Raw genomic sequence first — 22750 nt, forward strand, 5'->3', positions numbered from 1 at the left:
TAGCTGGTGGTCCAGAAAGTCCTGGGTTCAGTTCCCGCTGAGGGCACGTAACTTGGTTATACTTTGTCCCCTGCCCGGCTGGGGTCGTGTGGTTGGCGGCCAGTCAATGGGTCTCTCTCACATTTATGTTTCTTTCTCTCTCTCCCCTCTCTTCCTCCCACTCTATCTGAAGATAAATGCAAAAGTGTCCTCAGGTAGGGATAAAAAAATAAATAAATAAAAATGTAAATGAGACCCCAGGATGTCATGTGGTGCAGTTTCTTGCCTTGAATAACTCAAATTGCCATGTTTTCTTGGTATTTAGGGTTCTTGGTATTTAGGAAATGGTATAGGATTCTATTTTAGGTATGCAGACAATTTTAATTTCTATGATCTTAGCTTCTAGCAGTACTTTCCTCTATGTTCTTCATATGATTGTTCTCCTGTGCAAATATGTAGCAATTAAAAATAATTTATCCAACTCATGGGTTAAAATGACAAGTAACGAGATGAAATTTGAAAGAAGTGGTTGAAGCCAAATAATATGCCTGTAAAACTTTCAAACAGTATGGTACTAAGCTTGAAGAAACACAATTCAAAACAAAGGGGTAAGATAGCTAAAAAGGCAATGTACTGAGGAATATATTCAATAGTGAAAGCAGTCCACATAGCATAAGGACAAAATTAGAGTGTTTTTCTCATTTCTCATTTTCTAGCATGGATATATAATCTCCTTGAAAGCACAGTACATCTTTGTACCTTGAACCTTCCCTCTGTCTTGACTCAGTGCTTTGCAGAGGAAATGTTTGTTGAGTCAGAAATATTTGTCCACATGATTGCATTAAAAGCACCTTGCAGATATTTAGAGGAGAAAATAAGTAATAAATGGTTTATTTACTACATGAAAACCAAGTGAGTATTCAAATGAAGAGTGTCTAATTCAAATCCCAATCCATAGCAGATCATTATCTGTGCATAGGCCTGGGAGTGCAGGTAGGGGGAAGGAGCCCAGAAGCAGGTGATTCTGTGGACTTTAGTTGTGGGAATAGTTTTTTATTTTATGTTTCATAAATTATTTAAACTACTGTTTATGGGTGGAGAGTATATTTTAAATTTCTATCTCTCTGAGCCTAGCCCAATATCTGGGACACAGTAGGTATTCAATAAATACTTAGTGAATGAAGTGGGAAGAGAACAAAAGGTATTAAATTCTTAGATGACACCAAACCAAGGCATAGAGATGGTAGAAGTTTACTAAATTCTTGCACTTTGAATATGCACCCCATCCTTTAAAATGTTTCAGTATGCACAATGTATAAATTATGTATTTGTGACAGCCGATACTAATATATGTATGAATTATAAACTAGAAACCCCTAATTAAAAATAAGAAATAACCAATATATTTGAAATAATTTAATGGTATTTTATGAATAGTATAAGAGACTCTTTGCTTTCACTTGATACTTTATTACCTGGTACTTTATTATTTTTTTAAAATTTTATTTTTTCCATCACCATTTATCCCCTCTATGCCTTCTTTCACCTCTACCTCTCCCCCCCCCTTCAAATCACCACACTATTAATTCTCTCTCTCTCTCCCCCCAACACCCCTACCCCATACCAGAGCTATCTGCCTGCTCTCCATATTACTATTTTTAAATCTTGGTTTAGCACAGTGATTCTAAGTTTAGTTTATTCTTATACTACATTTTAATAGCTGTCATTGTTGGAAAAGGTATTTCAAAAAGATACTTAGATTTAAATTGAAGAAATGCATTGTTGCCGGCTAAAGCTACTAAGGTATTCATTTTCTTTTTCAATCCCATCAACTAGTTCTGCAGAGGTTTTGTTGAAATTTGAGTAAATCTCCATTTTCTGTGCTATCACAAATTCTTGCAAATGAATTTAAAGGCATTGCATTTTCAACAGATTAGTTTAAGACACACTGAAAGTCATTATTTGGAGAATATTGAAACAAATAGAAAATTTGTTTCCAAATTTTTAAGTATGTATGCATTAGAGTTTTATTAGTGCGCGTGCGCGCGCACACACACACACACACACACACACACACACACACACCACAGTTTTTTGCAACAAAATTACAAACTGATGGAAATATTTTCAAACATCCTTTTCAAAACATTCTCTCCAAAAGCATTTCTTTCAAAACACATGTACACTTAAAAGGGAGGGAGGGTGAATGGAGTTGCTCTCTTACTCATTGTTAAAGCTTTACCTTCAAAGAAAAGTACTACTTGCCCTGGCTGGTTTGGCTCAGCAGTTAGAGCATCGCCCGCAGACCAGAGAGTCCCAGGTTCGGTTCCCGCTAAGGACACGTACCTTTGTTGCAGTTTGTCCCCGGCCCTCATGTGGGTGGCAACCACTCGATGTGTCTCTCTCACATCGATGTTTCTCTCTCTCTTCCCCCTTCTTCCTCCCTGATAAAATGTCCTCAGGTGAGGATTTAAAAAAAAAAAAAATTGCATCTCTCTGATGATTAGTGATGTTGAGCATTTCTTCATATGTCTCTTAGCCATTTGTATGTCCTGTTTGGAGAGCTGTCTATTTCATTCCTCTGCCCATTTTTTCATTGGGTTTTTTGTCTTCCTTTTGTTGAGTTGTATGAGCACTCTCTCTATATATATTGGAAATTAACCCCTTATCTGATGTATCACCTCACACCTGTCAGAATGGTCGTCATCAACAAATCATCAAACAACAAGTGTTGGTGAGGTTGTAGAGAAAAGGGGACTCTTGTACACTGCTGATGGGAATGCAGACTGGTGCAGCCACTATGGCAAACAATATGGTGTTACCTCAAAAAATTAAAAATTGAACTTCCATTTGACCCAGTGATCCCACTTCTAGGAATATACCCTAAGAAGCTTGAAACACCAATCAGAAAGAATATATGTACCCCCATGTTCGTAGCAGCACTATTTACAATAGCTAAGATCTGGAAACAGCCCAAATGTCCATCAGTAGACAAATGGATAAAAACGCAGTGGTACATATACACAATGGAGTACTATGCAGCTGTAAGAAAAAAAAAAGATCTCTTATCCTTTGAGACAACATGGAGGGACCTGGAGAGTATTATCCTATGTGAAACAAGCCAAGCAGAGAAAGACAAATATCACATGATCTCACTTATTTGTGGAATGGAATGAACATAACAGTCTGAGGAATGGGGTAGTCCCAGAGACGTGGAAGTGGGGTACAGACTGACAATCCCCAGAAGAGGGGTTGGGGGGAGAGATAAACCACAGAACTTATATGCATTTATGCATGAACAATGGACATGAACAACAAAGCTGGGGACATGGCAGGGAGGGAAGAGGAGAGGGGTATCAGTGGGGGGAAAGGAAGAAACATTTGTAACAAAAATTAATTAATTAAAAAGAAAAGTATTACTCATAGAAAAGGTAGGGAAGCCCAGCTGGTGTGGGTCAGTGGTTCAGCGTTGACCCATTCACTGAGAGATCGCCAGTTCCATCCCTGGTTGGGGCACATGCCCAGGTTGTGGGCCAAATCTCCGGTGGGGGGTATGCAGGAGGGGGCCAATCGATGTTCTGTCTCTCTCCCTCTCCCTTCCTCTCTCTCAAATCAATAAAGAAAAAAAAAAGAAAGAAAAAGTAGGGTAATTTGGATCTGTTTTATTTTTGTCAGAGGAAAATGGATTATTTAACTTGATATTTAAATATTCTTTTAGATAATAACATCTAATGCTTATTTTGGTGGTAATTTATACATATTAACTCACTTCACCCTCAGAACAACCCAGCGCAGTAGATACAGTTATGCTTTCCATTTCATGGATGAGGAAACTGAACCACAGAGATGTTAAATAACTTGCCCAAGGTTACATGGCTGGTGATGGCAAAACCAGGCAGTGTGTATCCAGGAGCAATGCTTTTAACCCTAAATATCTTGAATACTTTGATAGAAGGTAAAGAATTTCCATGATTTACTCCTCATTCATTTGTTTTTACAAAATTAACCACATCAGTGACCGCCTATACTGCATAAAACTGCAATACACTGATGCTGGATGAAGGAGAGCAAGTGGAAAGCCCAACCTTGTCAGGATAACTCACACAGCATGTGGATGACTGACTGTACGATGATAAAGGACTGTAGGGAGCATGCCAGTGTTAAATATGTTAAATAACAGAGCTTAATTTCTTTCTTTCTAGATAGAACAAAAAGACATTGGAAACTTTTCTTTCTGAACGGTAGTAGATTGTCTTGAGCACCACTAATATGTGCACACCTCCACTTTGGATGTTGCTTGTCTGAACAAATATAAAATTCAAAGTCCTCCAGGAAAATTCCAGTTTTTATAAAATAGGTGCAGAAGCAATAGGATAATCAAAGCAACCTCTTACAATTCAAGAAACATCAATAGGCTAAACAAGCATTTAGAGTTTACATTTTAAAATTGAATAATGAAAAATACAAGTTTATTTTTTTAACATTTTCCCAGAACAATTTTATTTATATACATCCCCATCATTCAATGTTAGACGAATTCTCCTAAGTTGCATTATAGGAGTTCGAATAGAAGAGCTGTGAGAGAATGCTCTCACTATACTAAAGATCTACCTGGCCCGGCAGGTGTGGCTCAGTGGACTGACCATCGTCCCATGGATGATGACCAGGTTGCAGGCTCGAGCCCCAGGAGGGGGCGTGCAGGAGGCAGTCGATTGATGTTTCTCTCTCACATTGATGTTTCTATCTCTCCCTTCCTCTCTCTAAAAACATGTTTTTAAAAAAAGACCACCTGATTCTTTATAGAGTTCCATGTTTCATTGTGGACATCTCATCTAAAGAAAAATGTGGAGAATTTGGAAGGAATTGTATGAAAGTTATAAAACATTAAAAAAGAAGTGTGAGAAAGATGTAAAGAACTGAGGTTGTTTATTGTAGAAAACCTGGGGAATGTAAGGGTCTTCCGGTATGTAAAGAGTTATAATCCCTTAAAGTCTATTTAAGTCTTTGACACATCTGGTTGAGCCAGACACGGATTCCTTAGAGATTTAGTTGAGGAAATAACAGCAGCAAACCTCTTTAAGCCAGAGCCTTTGCATTTGAAATGGGGTTAATCATTAATTGCATATAATTGACAGTAAATAAGTGAGTCATCAAATAACTAGTGTTTAAGAAAAGCTATTATTTCCTACTGATAAGCAACAAAAATAATTATTATCTTCAAAGTCTACCATGTAGGTTTGAGCTCAGAGGACTAATATGATTGAGGAACATAGTAACTGCTGACAAGACTTATGTAAATAAGTTATTGTCACCTATTAACAGACATAGTTTATGTATGCAATAGACTATCCAAACAAGAGGCAGAAAAAAAGGAAGAGGGATTTTTATTTTGTTCTCAGTACTCATAATAACTAGATTGGATTTCCTTAATAGGGAAAGATAATAGTTTTACTTCAGATAATTAATGGTCTTAGCAAGACTTAAAGTAATTTCGAGCAATTTTTATTTTATTTTTTCAAAAAGCTGATGCTAACAGTTTGAGGCTTCTGATCTAACACTTCCCCTTGGTTTTTCTCATGAGTCTAATATAGAAAGTCAGAAAGGCCTGTGATCTGAAAAGCCTTATATTTGACCCTAGTGCAGTCTTGCTTTAAAATAGAGTTTTCCCTTTATTACAAAACACACTTGAACTTCAGGCATTTCAGTTTTGAGTTTGAACATGACTGATTGTCCCAAGAAAGGTGTCCAAACACACAAAATGAGCACTCTCTGAACCATTTTCTAATTAAGGAAACAAGTAAATTCTGCTCTGCACAAAGGCAGTATAAATTGGTTTCAATTTCAGTTCTTGTGAATATCTGAGTTTTTCTAACTATACCTTAGGTTGCTTTGTATTTTATAAATTGTTTTTGTTCAGAAAATTCAATAAATTGGTTGCTTTAATTCTCCTATTCTTACCTATTTTTACCGCAGCTTCTTCTTGTTAATTATTTTCTGAGCCAATTCATGACTAGGACTGTGCTGTAAAAAACCTTCCCAATAAAAATGGTTTTCTTCTTTAAAAAAAAGAAAAAAAATTTATTGATTTTTAGAGAAAGGGAGAGGGGGAAAGTCAGAAACACTGATGTGAGAGTAAAGATCCATTGGCTGCCTCCTGCACACACCCCCACATACATTTTCATGGAAAATGTGCTCTGACTGGGAATCAAACTTGTGAACTTCTGGTACATGGGATGACACCCAAAAATTATTTTTTGAAGTTGTGAAGTTGTTATATCAACGGATAAACATAACTGGAAACTACAGCAACAATTCTTCATGTCTGACCCATTTAAGTAGATCAGTCTGTAGAAGAATGAAGGAAAAGCTGCTGTAAAAGCAGTGCAAATAATATGAATCAAAAAATCTTTACTTTTGTAATCATGTAGTTGGTAGCATTACTCTTACCTCTCTAGTCTTGGCAAGTTAGCTGCTATAAAACAAATATTTTAATGAATACCGGCCCTCACTTCCACCACTAGCTGTCTTATAAATAGATCATTCAGGTCCTGTGATTGTCGTTTTATCAATTTTTTCCCCTTAAGGAAGTGATATTTCATGTATTGTAATGCCCTTCAACTCTTCCAAAGGTATAATAAAGAACTACAAATAACAGAGGACTTTATTTTGATGTAAAAAGTCTTGATGGTTCCTACTGGGCACCATTTTAGAGAAAAGATTTTCCATTTTGAAAAGAGGATGAAAAAACCAAGCATTCATCTCATTGCAGCATATTCTCTTTAGAAAAAAATACTGTATTACCTGGTTAGTTAGAGGGTTTTTGACTGTTTGTTTGTTTTTAATGTTTGGGTAAACAGTTTACAGTATGCCAGTCCAAGTTTCTAATATTCTAAACATAACTGTATCATAGTATTTCTTTTATGACTTTGGTTACTTTTAGAACATCTACAGAAAAAAACAAAACTCTAAAATTTGACCATTCTTTATTATTATTATTATTATTATTATTATTATTTGTTGTTGTTGTTAATCCTCACCTGAGGTATTTTTTCCATTGATTTTTAGAGTGGAAGGGAGGGAGGGAGAGAGAAACGTCAATGTAAGAGAGACACATCCTTTGGTTGCCTCCTGCATGACCCCAACTGGGGTGGGGGATCAAACTTGCAACCCAGGTAAGTGCCCTTGACTGGGAATTGTACCTGAGACACTTTGGTTCATGGACAAATGCTCTACTGCTGAGCCAAACTGGCAAGGGCTGACCATTCTTTATATTAGTACAAGTGAAATATAAAATGTTGGCATTTGTATATCTGTGTTAGAGATAATGATGATGATGACAATTAGCAGTCAATTGATGTTATGTTTTATGTATTCTGCTAAGTTCATTTGATCCTCATAGCAATTTCATGAGACAAGGACTATTATTACCCCTGTTTTACTGAGGAGATAAAAGTGCTATTATCATCCTCTTATTACTGATAAAATGAATGCTCAGGGAGGTGACATAATCAGCCCAAAGAAGAAAGTGGTAGAGCCAGAACTTAAACCTGAGCCTATCCAATTCCAAAACTTGTGGTCATAATCTCTCTGTTATAGATAAAACAGATGAACAAAATGTTTGCCCCATCTGCATGAACAGAATCATATTTCCAAACCAAATATTGGATCCCATAGTCTAGCAAAAAACTTTATTTTAAAATTTTATTTACACAAAACCTTATTAAGGCATAAACATCAACTAGACATTTAGTTGAAAATTTAGCAACTTTTACAGTATAAACTTGAAACTGGAAACATAATGGAAAATATATCTATATTTATAGGTATGATTAATCAAAGTGATCAGTCTTAAAGTGTGCCCTTTAAATGAATTGTAAGTGAAAAATCCTTTTAAATAGGTTTACATCCTCTAGTGTTCTGAGAAATCAAGCTATTAAATTTCAGATCTCAGATTATAAAGGCAAAATATCCAACCTTGTGTCAGTTGAATGTGGTTCATCCACCTTTTGTCTTAAAATATTTGTGGGAGGTGGTGGCGGCAATGGTGTGTATGTGTATGTGTGTGTGCGCACGCGCGAGTGTGTGTGTGTGTGTGTGTGTTCTTCACAGTAGGAGGACAAATTTATCTTAGAAATGTAATGGTTCCCAGATGTTTGTTTCTCAAGAAGAAAGAAAAAATTTAAATGTGGTGATAACCAGGTATCTGTCTCTAAAACAAAAATGATGCCATTTCATTTGGAGCTTATTGACACAAAAACTTCCTTTTAGCTGAGAAATTTTTCAGCACTGTGAATATGTCTTTAATTAAGAGATACACTGATCATTTGATTTTGTTACAAGGAAGGAACTTCTCTAGCATCTCTGTGCACTGTGTGGATTGCTTTGTGTATGGCTCACAATGAAAATGTAGAAAGGACCAATGGCAATGGGTTGATTTGTATCTACTGTACTTTATATTCATTTCTGTATGCCACTGAACATCATTGTTTATCATTGTTTAGAAAGTTTTGTAGGCTTATGATATTTTAAAGTATAAAAGTATTAGATTCACTTCCTTTTTTTTTTTTTTAAAGAAGGCTATACAGTGGTAACTGACATTAAAAAATGAATATTCTAACCTTTACCTGTGGGGCAAAATTTTTATTTCTTTTTGCATTTATCTTCAAATAGAGCCAGGGAGGGAGAGAGGAAGGGAGAGAGAGAGAGAGACAGAGAGACAGAGAGAGAGAGATGGATCTCACATCCAGTGGTCGCCACCCACACGACCCCAACCTGGGCAGGGACAAACTGCAACTGAGGTACCCGCCTCTAACGGGAACGGAACCTGGGACTCTGGTCAAAGGACTGTCGCTCCAACCGCTGAACCAAACCGGCCAGGGCTATTTCTTATTTTTTAAGATCCTCACCTGAGGATATGTTTATCTATTTTAGAGAGAGAGGAATTGGGGGAGGGGGGGAGGAGAGAGAGAGAGAAACATGTTTGGTTGCCTCCCCCAGGATTGAACCTGCAACCTATTTTCCACAACCTTTGGTGCACGGGTCAGGACCACGCTCCAACTGAGCCACCTTGGCCAGGGCGGGGTTATATATCATTTTAAAATATAAGGAAGTGTACCCTGAATTTAGGAAAGCCATAATAAATTACAATTCCTCGAATTACCTTTGGAAATTTACTTGTTCAGAGATTTGTGGCAAATTCTCTAGAATTATATACTCTGAAGTACAGATTATGGCCTCAAAATCTTAAGCATGAAGGTAGTTGAGTCTACCTTCAAGTGATTTCTGATAAAACTTGAGTCCCCTCTACTTCACAATCCTAACCACTTTACTCCACATCCATTGAATCATGTTATTCTTAGTTCTTCATTTACCTTCTGTACCTCTCTTTATCATACCTGGAAAAAAGAAAAAACAGGAGACAAATAAGTGGGTCTAATATGCAACTTCTGTATTTATTTATTTATTTATTTATTTATTTATTTATTTATTATCCTCACCTAAGAACATTTTTCCACTTTTGTTCAGATAAAGGGGGAGAGAAACATGGACGTGAAAGGGACACATGGAGTGGTTGCCTCCCGCAGGACCCCAAGCAGCCCAGGGGCGAATAGCAACCGAGGCACCTGCCCTTGACTGGAACCGACCTGGGACTCATTGGTCCGGGGACCAGCGCTCTAAACGCTGAGCCACACCCACAGGCCAGGGGACAACTTCTGTATTTAAAGAGTTGAATAAATAGTTGTAATGTGTGCTTTCGCCTACTTGCATATTAATGGGAATGAAAAAAAAAAAGTACTGTTAGTAGATTTAAAAAAAAAAAGACGTGAGACGTGTATAAAGGAAATTTTTCTGTACAAAGGATCTGCCAATTTGTGACCACTCTGTATACACACGAAGGTCAAAACTGTGTTGATGATAAAATAGAAAACTTCAAATAATGTCAATGAAGCACAGTCGTTGCTACATTTGGATAGTTATTTAACTTCTCTGAGTTCCTAGTGTACACCAAGCCACAGGCCAGCAAGGCGTTCTTGGGGGGCCAGCGGTCCCGCTCCCCGCACACACCGGGGTCACCTTCCCTGGCCCGGCTGCCCACGCGGTTCTTGAGCCTTAGGACAGCGGTCACGATAGCTGGGCAGGGGGAACCACCTAAGAGTCAGAGCCCCTAGACGAGATCCACCAGTGTCCCCTGAACTGGACGCACACGTCGAGGCGGGGACCCCGGCTTTCGCGGGTGTCCTCGGGAAAGAGGAGCAGAGCTGGGCTCCGCGGAGGGGGCGCGGCGGGCCGGAGCAGGGGCCACCCACCCTGCGCTCCCGCCGGCGCCCTGGGCTCGGAGCGGGCGCCTTCCCGGCGCGCTGCCGGCCGCCCACTCGGCTCTCCCCAGCCGCCCCGCGCGCTCTGCGGGAGGAGCCGCGGCCGCCGTGACGCGTCAGGGAGGAAACGCGGCGCCCGGCGGCCCTGCCGGGAAGGAGGAAGCGCGAGTGCGCTTGGCTCCGCACCCGCCCCCCCGGGAGGCAGCACCGCGGTGCCGGGTAGGTGCGGGGCCGCCCGCCCGGACCCCAGGCAGGTAAGCCGGCAGCGGGGTCCTCGCGCGTCCGGCGCAGTCGGAGTCCCGGGGCGGGGCGAGGGGTGCCCAGGCCTCGACTGTTGCCTCTCCTCGGAGCAGACGTGCCTTTCCCGGGTCCCCTGGCAGCACCCCTCGCCCACCTTCTGCCCGGAATCCCCGGAGTTGGTGCGAAGCGAAAAGTGCTCCAGCCCAGGCCCCAACTCTGAGAGTTTGTGCGCTTTGTTTGCTCGAGGTGAATGAACTCAGATTGTGCTCTGTGATTCCTCCGCTCCCGGGGCTGTCGGTGGACGGATACTGGCAATTCACCCGGAGCAGCTTCGGGGCGCCGAGGGGCGGGCACCGGCGGAGGGGGAGACCCCACTTGACAAGAGGATGCGGGTCACCTGCGAGGACCGGAAGGAGGAGGCCTGGGGAGGGGAGGGCACGGGAATCTCTAACCTGTTGTCAGCGGACCTGTGGTTTGACACTTCAGGACCTGGCTGCCCTTCCACTTCTCTGATTTGAACCCTCTCCGTCTCTTTTCAAGTGAATTTGACTCTGTTGATTCCCACAGTCTTCGCATCGGTATGTACCATGTAGAAGTGCTTTGAATTTTTAGATTTGGTCACTTTTCGCCCTGGTTACTTGCAAAGAGAAAAGGGAAAGAATTCGTCTCAGACTGAATTAATATCTTTCACTACTGAATGTTGCACAGTGATTTCAAAACCAGGAGTAGAATTTCAGTCCCGCACAAGAGGCAGTATAGGTATACTTGAGGTGCAGGAAGGAGTACAGAGAAATACAGTTTCTGAATCTTTTTTTTTTTTAGTACGTGTCCCTAGCGGGAACCGAACCTGGGACCCTCTGGTCGATGCTCCAACCGCTGAACCAAACCGGCCAGGGCACAGTTTCTAAATCTTTATCAAAGTAAAAAATATATAAAACTGTTGTGTATTTTGATTTTCTGCTTTGCCACTAGGTTGAAGAGGCACCCAGCCAATCTGAAAAGTGCCTTATTTGTTTAACAAAACCTTTGATAGCTCTTACTATGTGCTGGGCTCTTTCTAAGTGTGTTATAAATATGAACTCAGATTGTTAATTCGAAATATTAAATTTAACGGTTCTATGGAGAGGCTGTGCGTGCTTCAGTTCCCCACAATGTCATTGCAAGAGGTAGAAACTTGAGAGGAAGTTTCAGGCCTTTTTTTTTTTAGGACTGCGTGTGCCTTCTGGACCCCTTGGCTACCGCTCCTGTAAGACAAACCACCACCCCTCCACTCCCTGGGGGAAGGGGGTCTGGAACTACCCATTCTCTGGACCTCTTACTTTTGGATCTCAGCCAGACAGACTCCTAGTATCTTCTACAGGACAGGCTTTCTTATCCTTCATGGTGCCGGTGTTAGCTAACTCTGGAGAGACCAGAACTTCCCCTTTCTTCAACTGCCACTACTTGGAGCCTAATTTTGTTTTAAAAGGAGCTTTTTTCCTAATCTGTTTGAGAATGGATATGATTTAAGGGTCAGATTGAACGTGAAATGCCCTATAAAATAGAACCTTGTAGATGTCCATTTTGTGATTTGCAGATATAGAGAGAGAAAATATTTTTCCAGAATAAAGTGCCCTCTTTAAAGGCATGCTTTGGCCTGATGGTCAGATTAGTGAATAAAATAGACATGGGTTCTTGTCATTATGGTGATTATGAGTCTAATGTTAAGATTTACATATCATAGTAGCTTTCTGTCTCTCTTTCATATATTTAAATTTATAGGGAGATAATTAAATGAGACTCTGAGGCTTATTTAATAGGATTATGAAGTGTCTCCTGGAAGCAAGAAGGCTCAGTTTCCTCTGATACAATTTATGGCACAACAGGCATTAGAGGATTTCATGAATTCACTTCAGCCAAATGACAACTAATACTTTCAGTGCTTCCAGACATACTTATTTGCTCTTCAGGGAGACCTTGTGAGGATGGCAGCCATTTTTTTAGTTCTGTTTTTATAGAGAGGAAACTGAGGCATAGCATTGTTAAAAAGCTTTAGGCTGGATTGCACAGCTGGTAAGAGGCAAAGCTTGAATAGAGAACAAGTATGTGGACAGTGCCTGGCACATATCAACCTGTAATAAACATTTATGGAATGAATGACTCCAAATGACTTCTTATTTCTTGCTCTTTCAAAACATGTGCCTCTCAAATAACATAATTGATTTGTGCCTAAAAGATTTCCAGGCCTAATCCAAAGTCTCTCTATTATTTCAAACAGTATCTATCTGATACATGTTTTCTCCAAAAGAGATGAGAATGCCCTTTGGACTCATTTCTAAGGATTTATCATCTCTGGTTTTTGAAAAAAATAAATAGGTTTACAAATGACAACTAATACTTTCAGTGCTTCCAGACATAGTTATTTGCTCTTCAAGGCGACCTTGTGAGGATGGTAGCCATTTTTTTTAGTTCTGTTTTTATAGAGAAACAGAATTTCTCTCTCTCTCAAACATTCTTTTACCCTCTGATTTGGAGAGAGTTTAGATTGCACATATGGTTTTAGTGTTTGTGTTGACATCTTTCTTGTCTGTCCGTGCTCAGTTAAGGTCATTTTTAAGGATAACAAATCACGATAGGTTTTCCATGTCAGTGAACTCAATTAAGCTACTTAGAATATGATCAAGTTCAAACACAATAATCCTAGGTACTGTAATTTTTTGAAGCATCTGACATTACTAATGTGTTTTTCAAAGTGTTGCAATTACTTTAGTATAGCTCTGTCTTAAAAAAAAAAAACACACACACACACACACACACACACACACACAAAACAACTCCTCAACTATTTATATCCTTTAAGCATAACTTTATGTATTCTAAAGTATGTGACCTCCAGATGGAAAACCTTCAATTAGAGAGTAAAATATGGCCATTACCTGGTGGGAGAAATTGAGAAGGGAAAAATGGGAGATGGGATGGCCTTTCCCATGAGGGGTTATTAGTTGGAAAGAAACCCTTAATGAAGCCACACTGAGTCATCTGCCTGTCATCATTCTTCTATGTGGGGGTGGAAGAAAATACTTTTGAAACCTGCCTTGTTTCAGAAACCACTTTACCTTTTCCAATCCTCATGTTTTCTCTTTTTTAAATTCATGTAAATTACTGACTAAACTGCTGATTCATGAAACTCAAATTATGTAACATGTTGTTCCTGATAGAAACAGCTCTCGAATTATTTTAAGGGACTGAATGTCTGTTTTCCTTTATTCCATTTCTTATTATGGTGACATCTTTGTTCTCATTTTACCTTTTCTTTTCTTCTTCTATTTCATGGAGAAAAGTGGTAAATCTAAGAGGTGCTGATTGTACATCTTGTTGTTCATGGGAAGTAATTTAAACTTAATACTAACTTTGAGTTAATTGTCATTGCGGAGGATGACAACATGGTCAGCTGTTGAAAGCCAATTCAGAACAGTAAAATTTTATTGCCTGTCTGAAGCTGAGCCAGGGAATTTTCAAAGGGAACAGTGTACCATCTCCTTTCCCCTGTCCAACTTCTCCCAGCCTTTCCTATTTCCCACAGGTCCTAAAAACCTGCCTTAGTTTACCTCCTTGTAGCCACTATTTCTTTTATTATTCAAAACCCAAATCTGTGTGCCTTGGGTGGGAGTGATAGGTGGGTGAAAGAAGGGTGATTATATTAGGGGAATTGTTGTAGGGTGAGAAATTGATTATGTAAGATGGAAGGGGAAGTAAAAGTTGTTAATGAGATCTCACAGTGGAGGGTTCATGCAGATTGCTGCTTTGTCTCTCATTACAGGATCAGAAATAGAGGGAAGACCTATATGGGGGTCAAAAAAAGTCTGGGAAGGATTAGAAACATCGATCAACATATGATATTGTCAGACAGAGTTCCTTTCTACCACCAAGTGCAGAAGTGTCATTATAAGTAGCTGTTTCTTCAGGCCACAAAATGTGTTTATTTGCAGATAATTAAAATGTAGGGAGTTGGTTTCCAGACTTTAAACTGAGAGATTTAACAGGCTTCTGGTTGAGTAAAAGGCCTGGATTTTGTATCTTTTTAAAGGCTTACTCTTTGTTGTTGTTGTTGTTGTTAAATCTCATCAGAGGATATATATTTTTTCCCATTGATTTTTTAATTTTTTTTTTTTTAGAGAGGAGGGAGGGATGGAGAGAGAAACATTGATATGAGAGAGTCACATTGATTGGTTGCCTCCCACACTCAGGAATTCAACCTGCAACCCAGGTACTTGTTCTTGACAGGGAATCAAACTGAAGACCCTTTGGAGCCAGGACCGACACTCTACCCACTGAACCAAACTGGCCAGGGCAGCCATACTCTCTTTGAGTCTGCCTGTAATGTTGAAATAATGTCATTCTTTTCACTGTTTGATGTGAAAGGGACACATCGAGTGGCTGCCACCCGCACGACCGACCAGGGCCGGGGACAAACTGCAACCGAGGTACGCGCCCTTAGCGGGAACCGAACCAGGGTCTCTCAGGACCGCAGGCTGACGCTCTAACCGCTGAGCCAAACCGGCCAGGGCTGTTTTGTGATTTTAAATAACCAACATTGTATTTACATAGCATGTAGTAATGAATATGTTGAGGTTAACTGCTGTCGCTCAGGTTCCTGATATATTTGCTATTCCAGTCAATACCAAACATTTTTTTCCCATAGGTAAAATGGACTTCGTGTATATATATATTCACACACAAAATTGTACTCACTGATGGACTAGCCAGTCTGTGGATGAACCATCCCCAACTACAGTGGGGCTTCACTAGGACTTGACTAATTGCTTGCTTGAGTTAGAAAATGAGAAGAAACTTTATTTCTCTAGTTATTTACCTCCCTGTTTTTAAAATAAAAATAGCTTAGCCCTGGCCGGTTTGGCTTAGAGGTTGGAGCGTCAGCCTGCGGACCAGAGAGTCCTGGGTTTGGTTCCCACTAGGAGCATATACAAAAAAAAAAAGCTTAAAGTTAACTTAAAATGATTTGATTTTAACTCAGCATCCACACATGCAGACAAACATATATAGATCTGTAGATGGATTGTATAACCTAATGTGTGTGTGTGTGTGTGTATATACACACACACACATATATATATATACTCAGTTTCCCACAAAAACACTGTATGTATGTCACCTTTTACCCCCATTGTTTTAGTTTTATTTCTTATATTTTCTAAACATTATTTTTAATTACAAATATATGTATGTTCTCAAATTCAAGCAGTTGGGAAGCATGGGAAGTGAAAAGGAAAACTAAGTCCTCTCCAATCCAGTCTTACCCATGAAAGATGACCACTGCTAAGTTTTTATATCCTTCTAGACGTTTCCCCATGCTTATATAAACCTGTGTATCTGTAAATATACACAGAGGGTTGTTTTTTTTTAATGAGAATTATTCTACACAATTTGTTCTTTTGTTTCTTATTTAACACTTTATCATGGACATCTATAAGTCTACACCATTAGTTTTGACAACTGTATAATATTCCTCTTTGTAGTTAATTATTCTTTTTCTATTTCTATTATTTATATGTACACTCTTGTATCTTTTAAAATATGTTTAAATCACCAAAGTAATACATTTTAAAGAAAAAGAGAAAATAAAAGTCACCAGTAAACTTACCAGTCAATAGTCACTATTAGCATTAAAATCTAAAGAGTATATCTTTCTAAACTCTTATGTGTGTGTGCGTATCCATATTTTCAGTGCCATTGTAAACAATTTCTTATGAAGGCTTGCTTTGTTGGTTGGAGAATCATGTTTATGTAGCCAGCAAACGTCACTGATTCCATGCACTTAAAACCAGTTATTTTGCTCTGTTTCCTGGCTACTTGCCATGCCCCAAGCCTGGATAACACTTGGAAATTTATACTATTGCTTAGAAAGGGGATGAGGTGAGGGTGTGTGGATGAACTGACAGATCCATCCAAATCAGCAGAAACCATATTTTCTAATGGAGGTAAATATTTGTATTTTAAGCACATCTAAGATATAAGATATTTAAAAGAAGAGAAATAACAGAATATTCCCACATAATTGATTGTGATCACTAAAGGAGAAGCAGAAATAAAAGACTTGATTCAAGGAAAAAGTGTTGAATTTAGTTAAAAATTAGAACAGCTGATCTTTGCATGTTTTGAAATAGTTTTCTAATTAGTATGTTTTTTGAAATAATTGATCTAACAAAGCTCCCATCAGTGGTAGAAATGATGACCTTGAAGTTTCTTGTGACTCTGTTATATTATAGGCTCTCAGTAACACTTGACTTCGTATAAGTTCATGTATACAACTCCCTAATTATAATACCACCAGTTTTTCCATACAGCATCTGTCTGGGTTAACATCTCCCCACCCCCTTTTTCTTCTCCCACTTCGAATGTGCACAAGCTGTTACCCATACTTCGCTCCTATATCCTTTTGCAGCCTTTTCCCACACCTTTCTAAGAGTTTAGTGCCCTTCTTTTTTTTTAATCCTCGCCCTAGGACATTTTTTCATTTTTTGTTCAGATAGAGTGGGAAGGAGAAAGAGAGAGAGAAACATTGACGTGAAAGGGACACATCGAGTGGCTGCCACCCACATGACCCAACCAGGGCCGGGACAAACTGCAACCGAGGTACGTGCCCTTAGTGGGAACCAAACCCCGGTCTCTCTGGACCGCAGGCTGATGCTCTAACCGCTGAGCCAAACGGGTCAGGGCTAGTGCCCTTTTTTAACCTTGTTCTTTTTTCCTCTTATTCTAGCATCTTTAGAGAGAGAAAGAGAGGAAGGGAGAGGGAGAGAGAGAAACATCAATGTCAGAGAGAAACATTGATTGGTTGCCTCCCATACAGGCCCCCACTGGAGATCAAACCCGAAACCTGGGTTTGTGCCCTGACTGGGAATCGAACGCATGACCCTTTAGTGCACAGGACAATGCTCCAACCAACTGAGTCACACTAGCCAGGGCCAGCTTTTGCTTTAAGAAAGTTTTCTGTCCTTTCTCTGTCCCACTCCTTTATTTTGATCTTGAGCAAAAAAAGATACTAATCATGGTGGTATAGTTAAGAACAAGCCTTTAATAAGGAGAAGGAAAGCTTTCAGTTTGGGAGGAAAGGTAGACATTATAAAGAACTGTGGTTTCAACCTTCAAAGCCCTTGAGAATACCCAGTAATTCCTTTCACAATTTCCAGAGAAGTCTCCACCCACCTCCTCTTCTCTAAATAAGCTTTTTTTTTTAAGTACTGGCATGTACAATAAAATTTAAAACTATTTATAATTTTTCTGTTTGTGTCATTGCAGTAACACTGTTTTGTGCTATGTTTTTTTCCCTTTTGAAGATTTAGCCATATTATGGATTAACTAGAGAGTGCTTTGGTCTTAAAGCTAACTCCTTAGTTAAGACCACTGTTCCCTTCAGAGAATACATCCAAAGTTCTAGACATTTGGTTTAAAAACAGCATCTTTGTTTTGAAGTAGAAGAAGAAGGCTATCTTAAACCAAGGATTAGCAGTCTTTGAGAAGTGGTGTGTCAGGATTCCAAACCCTTTGTTCCTAGATTTTCATCAGTAGAGAGATGCATTGGTGAAAAGCATAGATCAGCCATCCATTCTTGGGAGTTAACGAAGAAGCAACGTTTGCACGAATGTTCCATCGCCTTGTGGACTCTCATGAGAGGTGGAGGTGTGGGATCAGGCCCAGGTAGCCGACTTCTTTCAACTTCACCTCATCTGTAAACAGGCTTAGGCCAGATACGAGGAGCTCTGCGTCAAGACAGTAGCTATTTAAACTGCACTGAGACCAAAGGCCTGTTTTTTTTCATAAACATTAATGAAAAAGGTTTTGAAAAGACATTTTTACTCAGCCTCCAAACAACAGGGTGCTAAAGTTCATGATGGCTTAAATATGAAAGTCCTTATTATCTGCTTTTGAACTGGCCATTATGAATAAATATTTAGAAGTTAAGAACCATTTTAAAAAATGGTTCTTAGTTTTGTAGTTCTAAGTGTACATAGTTGTGCATAGTTCACATTTTTTAGTCCATTCCAACACAAGTACCTTTCTCTTTTTTCTAATTGTTCTCTTTTTTACCCTCACTCATTTTTCTCATAAATATTTGGTTTAATTTTTTTTGTCTGTAAGGGAATGATTTTTTTTTTATTAATGAAAGATAAGACACATCAATATTTTAGCAGAAAAGACTTTTTAAGAGATTTATAAGACTCCTCTTGAGTTTTGTGTCCCCTATAGATTTCCTTTATTTCTGATTTCAGTCACATCGTTTGTTTGTTTCTTTTAAAAAAATGTTTTTTCCTTTATTGATTTTGGAAAGCGAGGAATGGAGAGGGAGAGAAAGAAACATTGATGAGAGAGAGAACATCAATTGGCTGCCTCCTGCATGCCCCCCACTGGGGATTAGGCCCACAACCTGGGCATGTGCCCTGACTGGGAATCAAACTGGAGACCTCTTGGTGTGTGGGTTGATGCTCAACCACTGAGCCACACTGGCCAGACTATTTCTGTTTCTTTTAAAAATCTACTCAAGTGTGAACAAAAGTTCCAGTAGCACTGAATTTATTTGTTGCTTTCAGTGGACATTTTGGGATTAGAAATTTGCTTTGGAGATGTAGAATATGTATAAATTGCTACCTCTGTGTAGAAAAATGGGAAAAAATAAGAATATATTTTTGCTTTGTTTGTCTAAGCATAAAAAGATCTAGAAAGACATGTAAGAAATTAAGTGTTTATCTTTTGGGATTGGGTGGTGAGAACTGGGTGGTGAGAGACAGGGGTGGGAAGCAGACTTTTCACTGTATCTCTTTTAAAATTCTTGGTTTTTGAACCATGTGAATATGTAACCCATTGTAAAAGTAGTTTATTTTTTTTCCTTTATTGATTTTAGAGAGAGAGGAAGTGAGAGGGAGAGAGAGAGAGAAACATTGATGAGAGAGAACATCGATTGGCCACTTCCTGCATGCCCCCCCTAGGGATCAGGCCCACAATCTGGGCATGTGCCCTGACTGGGAATCGAACTGGTGACCTTGTGGTGCATGAGTCGATGCTCAACCACTGAGCCACACCAGCTGGACTAAAAATAGTTTTAAAAATTATGTCTGCAGGTCCCTTAATTAAAAAAATAGGTCTGTGTATTTCTGTTTTCCTTTTATGTCTTTAAAGTTGTTTCAAATCTTTTTTTGAAAGAATGCATGTGTGGGGGTGGTTGGTGGCCTAGGTGGAAAATGTTTCTCTCTCACACCGATGTTTCTATCTCTCTCTCCCTTCTCCTCTCTCTCTCTCAAAAAAAAAAAAAAAAAAAATCAATAAAAACGTATTTTAAAAAATAATAATAATGTAATAACTATGTATGGTGCCAGGAGGGTGCTGGAAATATTGGGGGAAACACATTGTAAAGTATATGGTTGTCTAACCACTATGCTGTACACCTGAAACTAATACAAAATAATACTGAATATAAACTGTAATTGAAAAATAAAATTTTTTAAAAGTATCTAAAAATATAAAAAGAATGCATGTATAGTCTTGTCTCAAAGGACTAGTAGTATTTTTCAGGCACCTTGCCCTGGCTCAAGTGTTGTGACTAATTCTGATACGGCAGATAAGGCCAAGCCTGACGTTATTCTTGGCTTATTTGAAGAACCATTTAACTGAAATTATGTGAAGTATTCTGCCAACTGGATACTCAGTTGTTTCCTAATAAAACTGTGAGACAATACTAACATAATCAGTGCAAAGTTAGTTGATTTTCCCCCATGTTATCTTGTATCTTTATCACCATTGTTATAATTTGCCTACTTAATATATTAGTTTGGTGCTTTTAGAAAATAAAGGTTGGTTTACTTTTAGTAGTTACATAATTCTTCTTTTTTGGTGTAGGCTAAGCCAAATGTCTCTTTCATCAGGACTTTTGTCACTTTTGACTTGTGTTTTACCCTGAGAAGGGCATTTATTGTCTTCTATAATTTCTTTCAACAAAGTTTTATAGTTTTCAATGTACAAGTCTTACACCTCTTTTGTTAAAATTTGTTCCTAAGATTTTATTCTTTTTGATGCTATTATAAATGTAATCGTTTTCTCAATTCATTTTGTTTGTTCATTTTTACTGTATAGAAATTCAGTTGCTTTTTATTATTTTTTTATTTTATTTTTTTTATAATTTTTTTTTTTTAATCCTCACCCGAGGATATTTTTCCATTTTTTGTACAGATAGAGTGGGAGGGAGAGAGAGAGAGAGAAACAACGACGTGAAGGGACACATCGAGTGGCTGCCACCCGCACGACCAACCAGGGCCGGGGACAAACTGCAACCGAAGTACGTGCCCTTAGTGGGAACCGAACCTGGGTCTCTCTGGACCACAGGCCGACGCTCTAACTGCTGAGCCAAACTGGCCAGGGCTCAGTTGCTTTTTAAAATTGAGGTATAATTGATGTAATATTATATTAGTACAGTTGATTTTTGAATATTGATCTGGTATTCTTTAATCTTGCTAAACTTATTTATTAGTTTGAATAGTTTTTTGGTGGCGACATTAGGATTTTTTATATACTGTACAAGGTTATGTTTCTGCATATAGAAATATTTTACCTTTTTTTTTTTTTATCAATCTGAATGCCTTTTGTAATTTTTTTCTTTTTTTTTTATCCTCACCCGAGGATATTTTTCCATTTTTTGTTCAGATAGAGTGGGAGGGAGAGAGAGGAAGGGAGAGAGAGAGAGAAACATCGACGTGAAGGGACACATCGAGTGGCTGCCACCCGCACGACCATCCAGGGCCGGGGACAAACTGCAACCGAAGTACGTGCCCTTAGCGGGAACCGAACCCGGGTCTCTCCAGACCGCAGGCTGACGCTCTAACTGCTGAGCAAAACTGGCCAGGGCTGTAATTTTTTTCTTGACTAATTGTTCTGGCTAGAACCTCTAGTATAATGTTGAATAGCAGTGAAAAGAGCTGATATCCTTGCTTTATTCCTGATCACAAGGGAAGAACATTCAGTCTTTCATCATTACATGCGGTGTTAGCTGTAGGTTTTTTGTAGATGCTCTCTATTAGCTTGAGAATATTCTCTTTTATTCCAGTTTGTTGTGTTTTTAATCCTTGAAGAGTATTAGATTTTGTCAAATCCTTTTCTGCACCTATTGAGATAATCACGTGGTTTTGTCCTTTATTCTAATTAATATAGTGTTGTATTACATTGATTGGTTTTCAGATGTTAAAACAACTTTGCATTCCTGGGATAAATCATAGCTAGTCATGGTACAGAATAATCCTTTTTATATGCTGTTGGATTTAGTTTGCTGATATTTTATTGAGGAATTTTTCACCTATATTGATCTATAATTATCTTCTTGTGATATCTTCATTTGGTTTTGGTATTGGAATAATACTGGCCTCATTGAATGAATTCGTTCTTCTCTCTTTTTTTTTTTACGGGGGGGGGGGAGATTTTGTGAAGGGCTGATATTAATTTTTCCTTAAACATTTGGTGGAATTCACCAGTAAAGCCATCTAGACCTGAGTTTTTCTTGGTGGGAAATAAGGTGTGTGTGTGTGTGTGTGTGTGTGTTTTACTAATTCAGTCTGTTTACTTATATATCTATTTGGATAGTTTCTGTTTCTTCTTGAAACTGTAACCATTTCATTTAGGTTATCTAATTTTTTTTTTTTTTTTTTACCATATAATTACTTTTAATATCCAGAGTTTATAATGTGAGGGCCAGAGCTTCCTCCCAGACTCAAGTTTACAAATTCTCAATTGGCTTGTGAGGCCAGTAGGGATACTTCTTCATGTCTAATTTGGTTTCTGGGAAGACTTCATTCAAATCCTCAATGGTCATCTGATCGAATGGAATTATGTTCCTCATCTTCTCCAGCTCTTTCTCGTATTGCTCAATCCTGGTCTTCGAGAGAGACAAAAACTCAGCACAACTTTTCACATCTTCTTTCTCTTCAGCATCCACCAGGGCACTGTATTTATCCTCTGGCACAGGAACCTTCAGGGCATTAAACTTCTTTTCAAAGTCATCTACCAAGCCGGCCTTCGCTACATTGGTCTTGTAGTAAGCCCAGTCAATAGCAGGTGGTTTCTCAGGTAGGGTAGCCAACCTGGAGGTGAGGGTCTCATTCCAGGATTTCAGGGTGTTAGCAATGTTTTTTTTTTTGATATACAAATTGTTCATTGTATTCTTTTAAAATTATTTT

The 22750-nt window shown here is 38.8% G+C and overlaps 2 protein-coding genes across 3 annotated transcripts in view; one reads left to right on the top strand and one right to left on the bottom strand.

The window, feature by feature from the left end:
* The first annotated feature begins 10463 nt into the window (after window positions 1–10463).
* The window catches only part of LOC118631372 (serine/threonine-protein kinase Sgk3), a 127791-nt gene continuing 115504 nt past the window's right edge, over window positions 10464–22750 (top strand). Inside the window, exons 1-2 of one of the 2 annotated variants that reach the window (XM_036263666.1) lie at window positions 10500–10549; window positions 11022–11113. The gene's annotated coding sequence lies outside the window, so the exon portion shown is untranslated. Of the gene's footprint in view, window positions 10550–11021; window positions 11114–22750 lie in introns of both variants that reach the window. The other variant, XM_036263665.1, reaches the window with a different exon arrangement.
* LOC118631376 (ATP synthase subunit d, mitochondrial-like) lies at window positions 22226–22701 on the bottom strand (the record flags this gene model as incomplete). Its single annotated transcript, XM_036263672.1, has 1 exon — window positions 22226–22701. A coding segment is annotated over one exon (411 nt), but the record flags the coding sequence as incomplete, so codon positions are not given.

Source organism: Molossus molossus, unplaced genomic scaffold (assembly GCF_014108415.1).
Source record: "Molossus molossus isolate mMolMol1 unplaced genomic scaffold, mMolMol1.p scaffold_m16_p_16, whole genome shotgun sequence".
Classification (NCBI taxonomy): domain Eukaryota; kingdom Metazoa; phylum Chordata; class Mammalia; order Chiroptera; family Molossidae; genus Molossus; species Molossus molossus.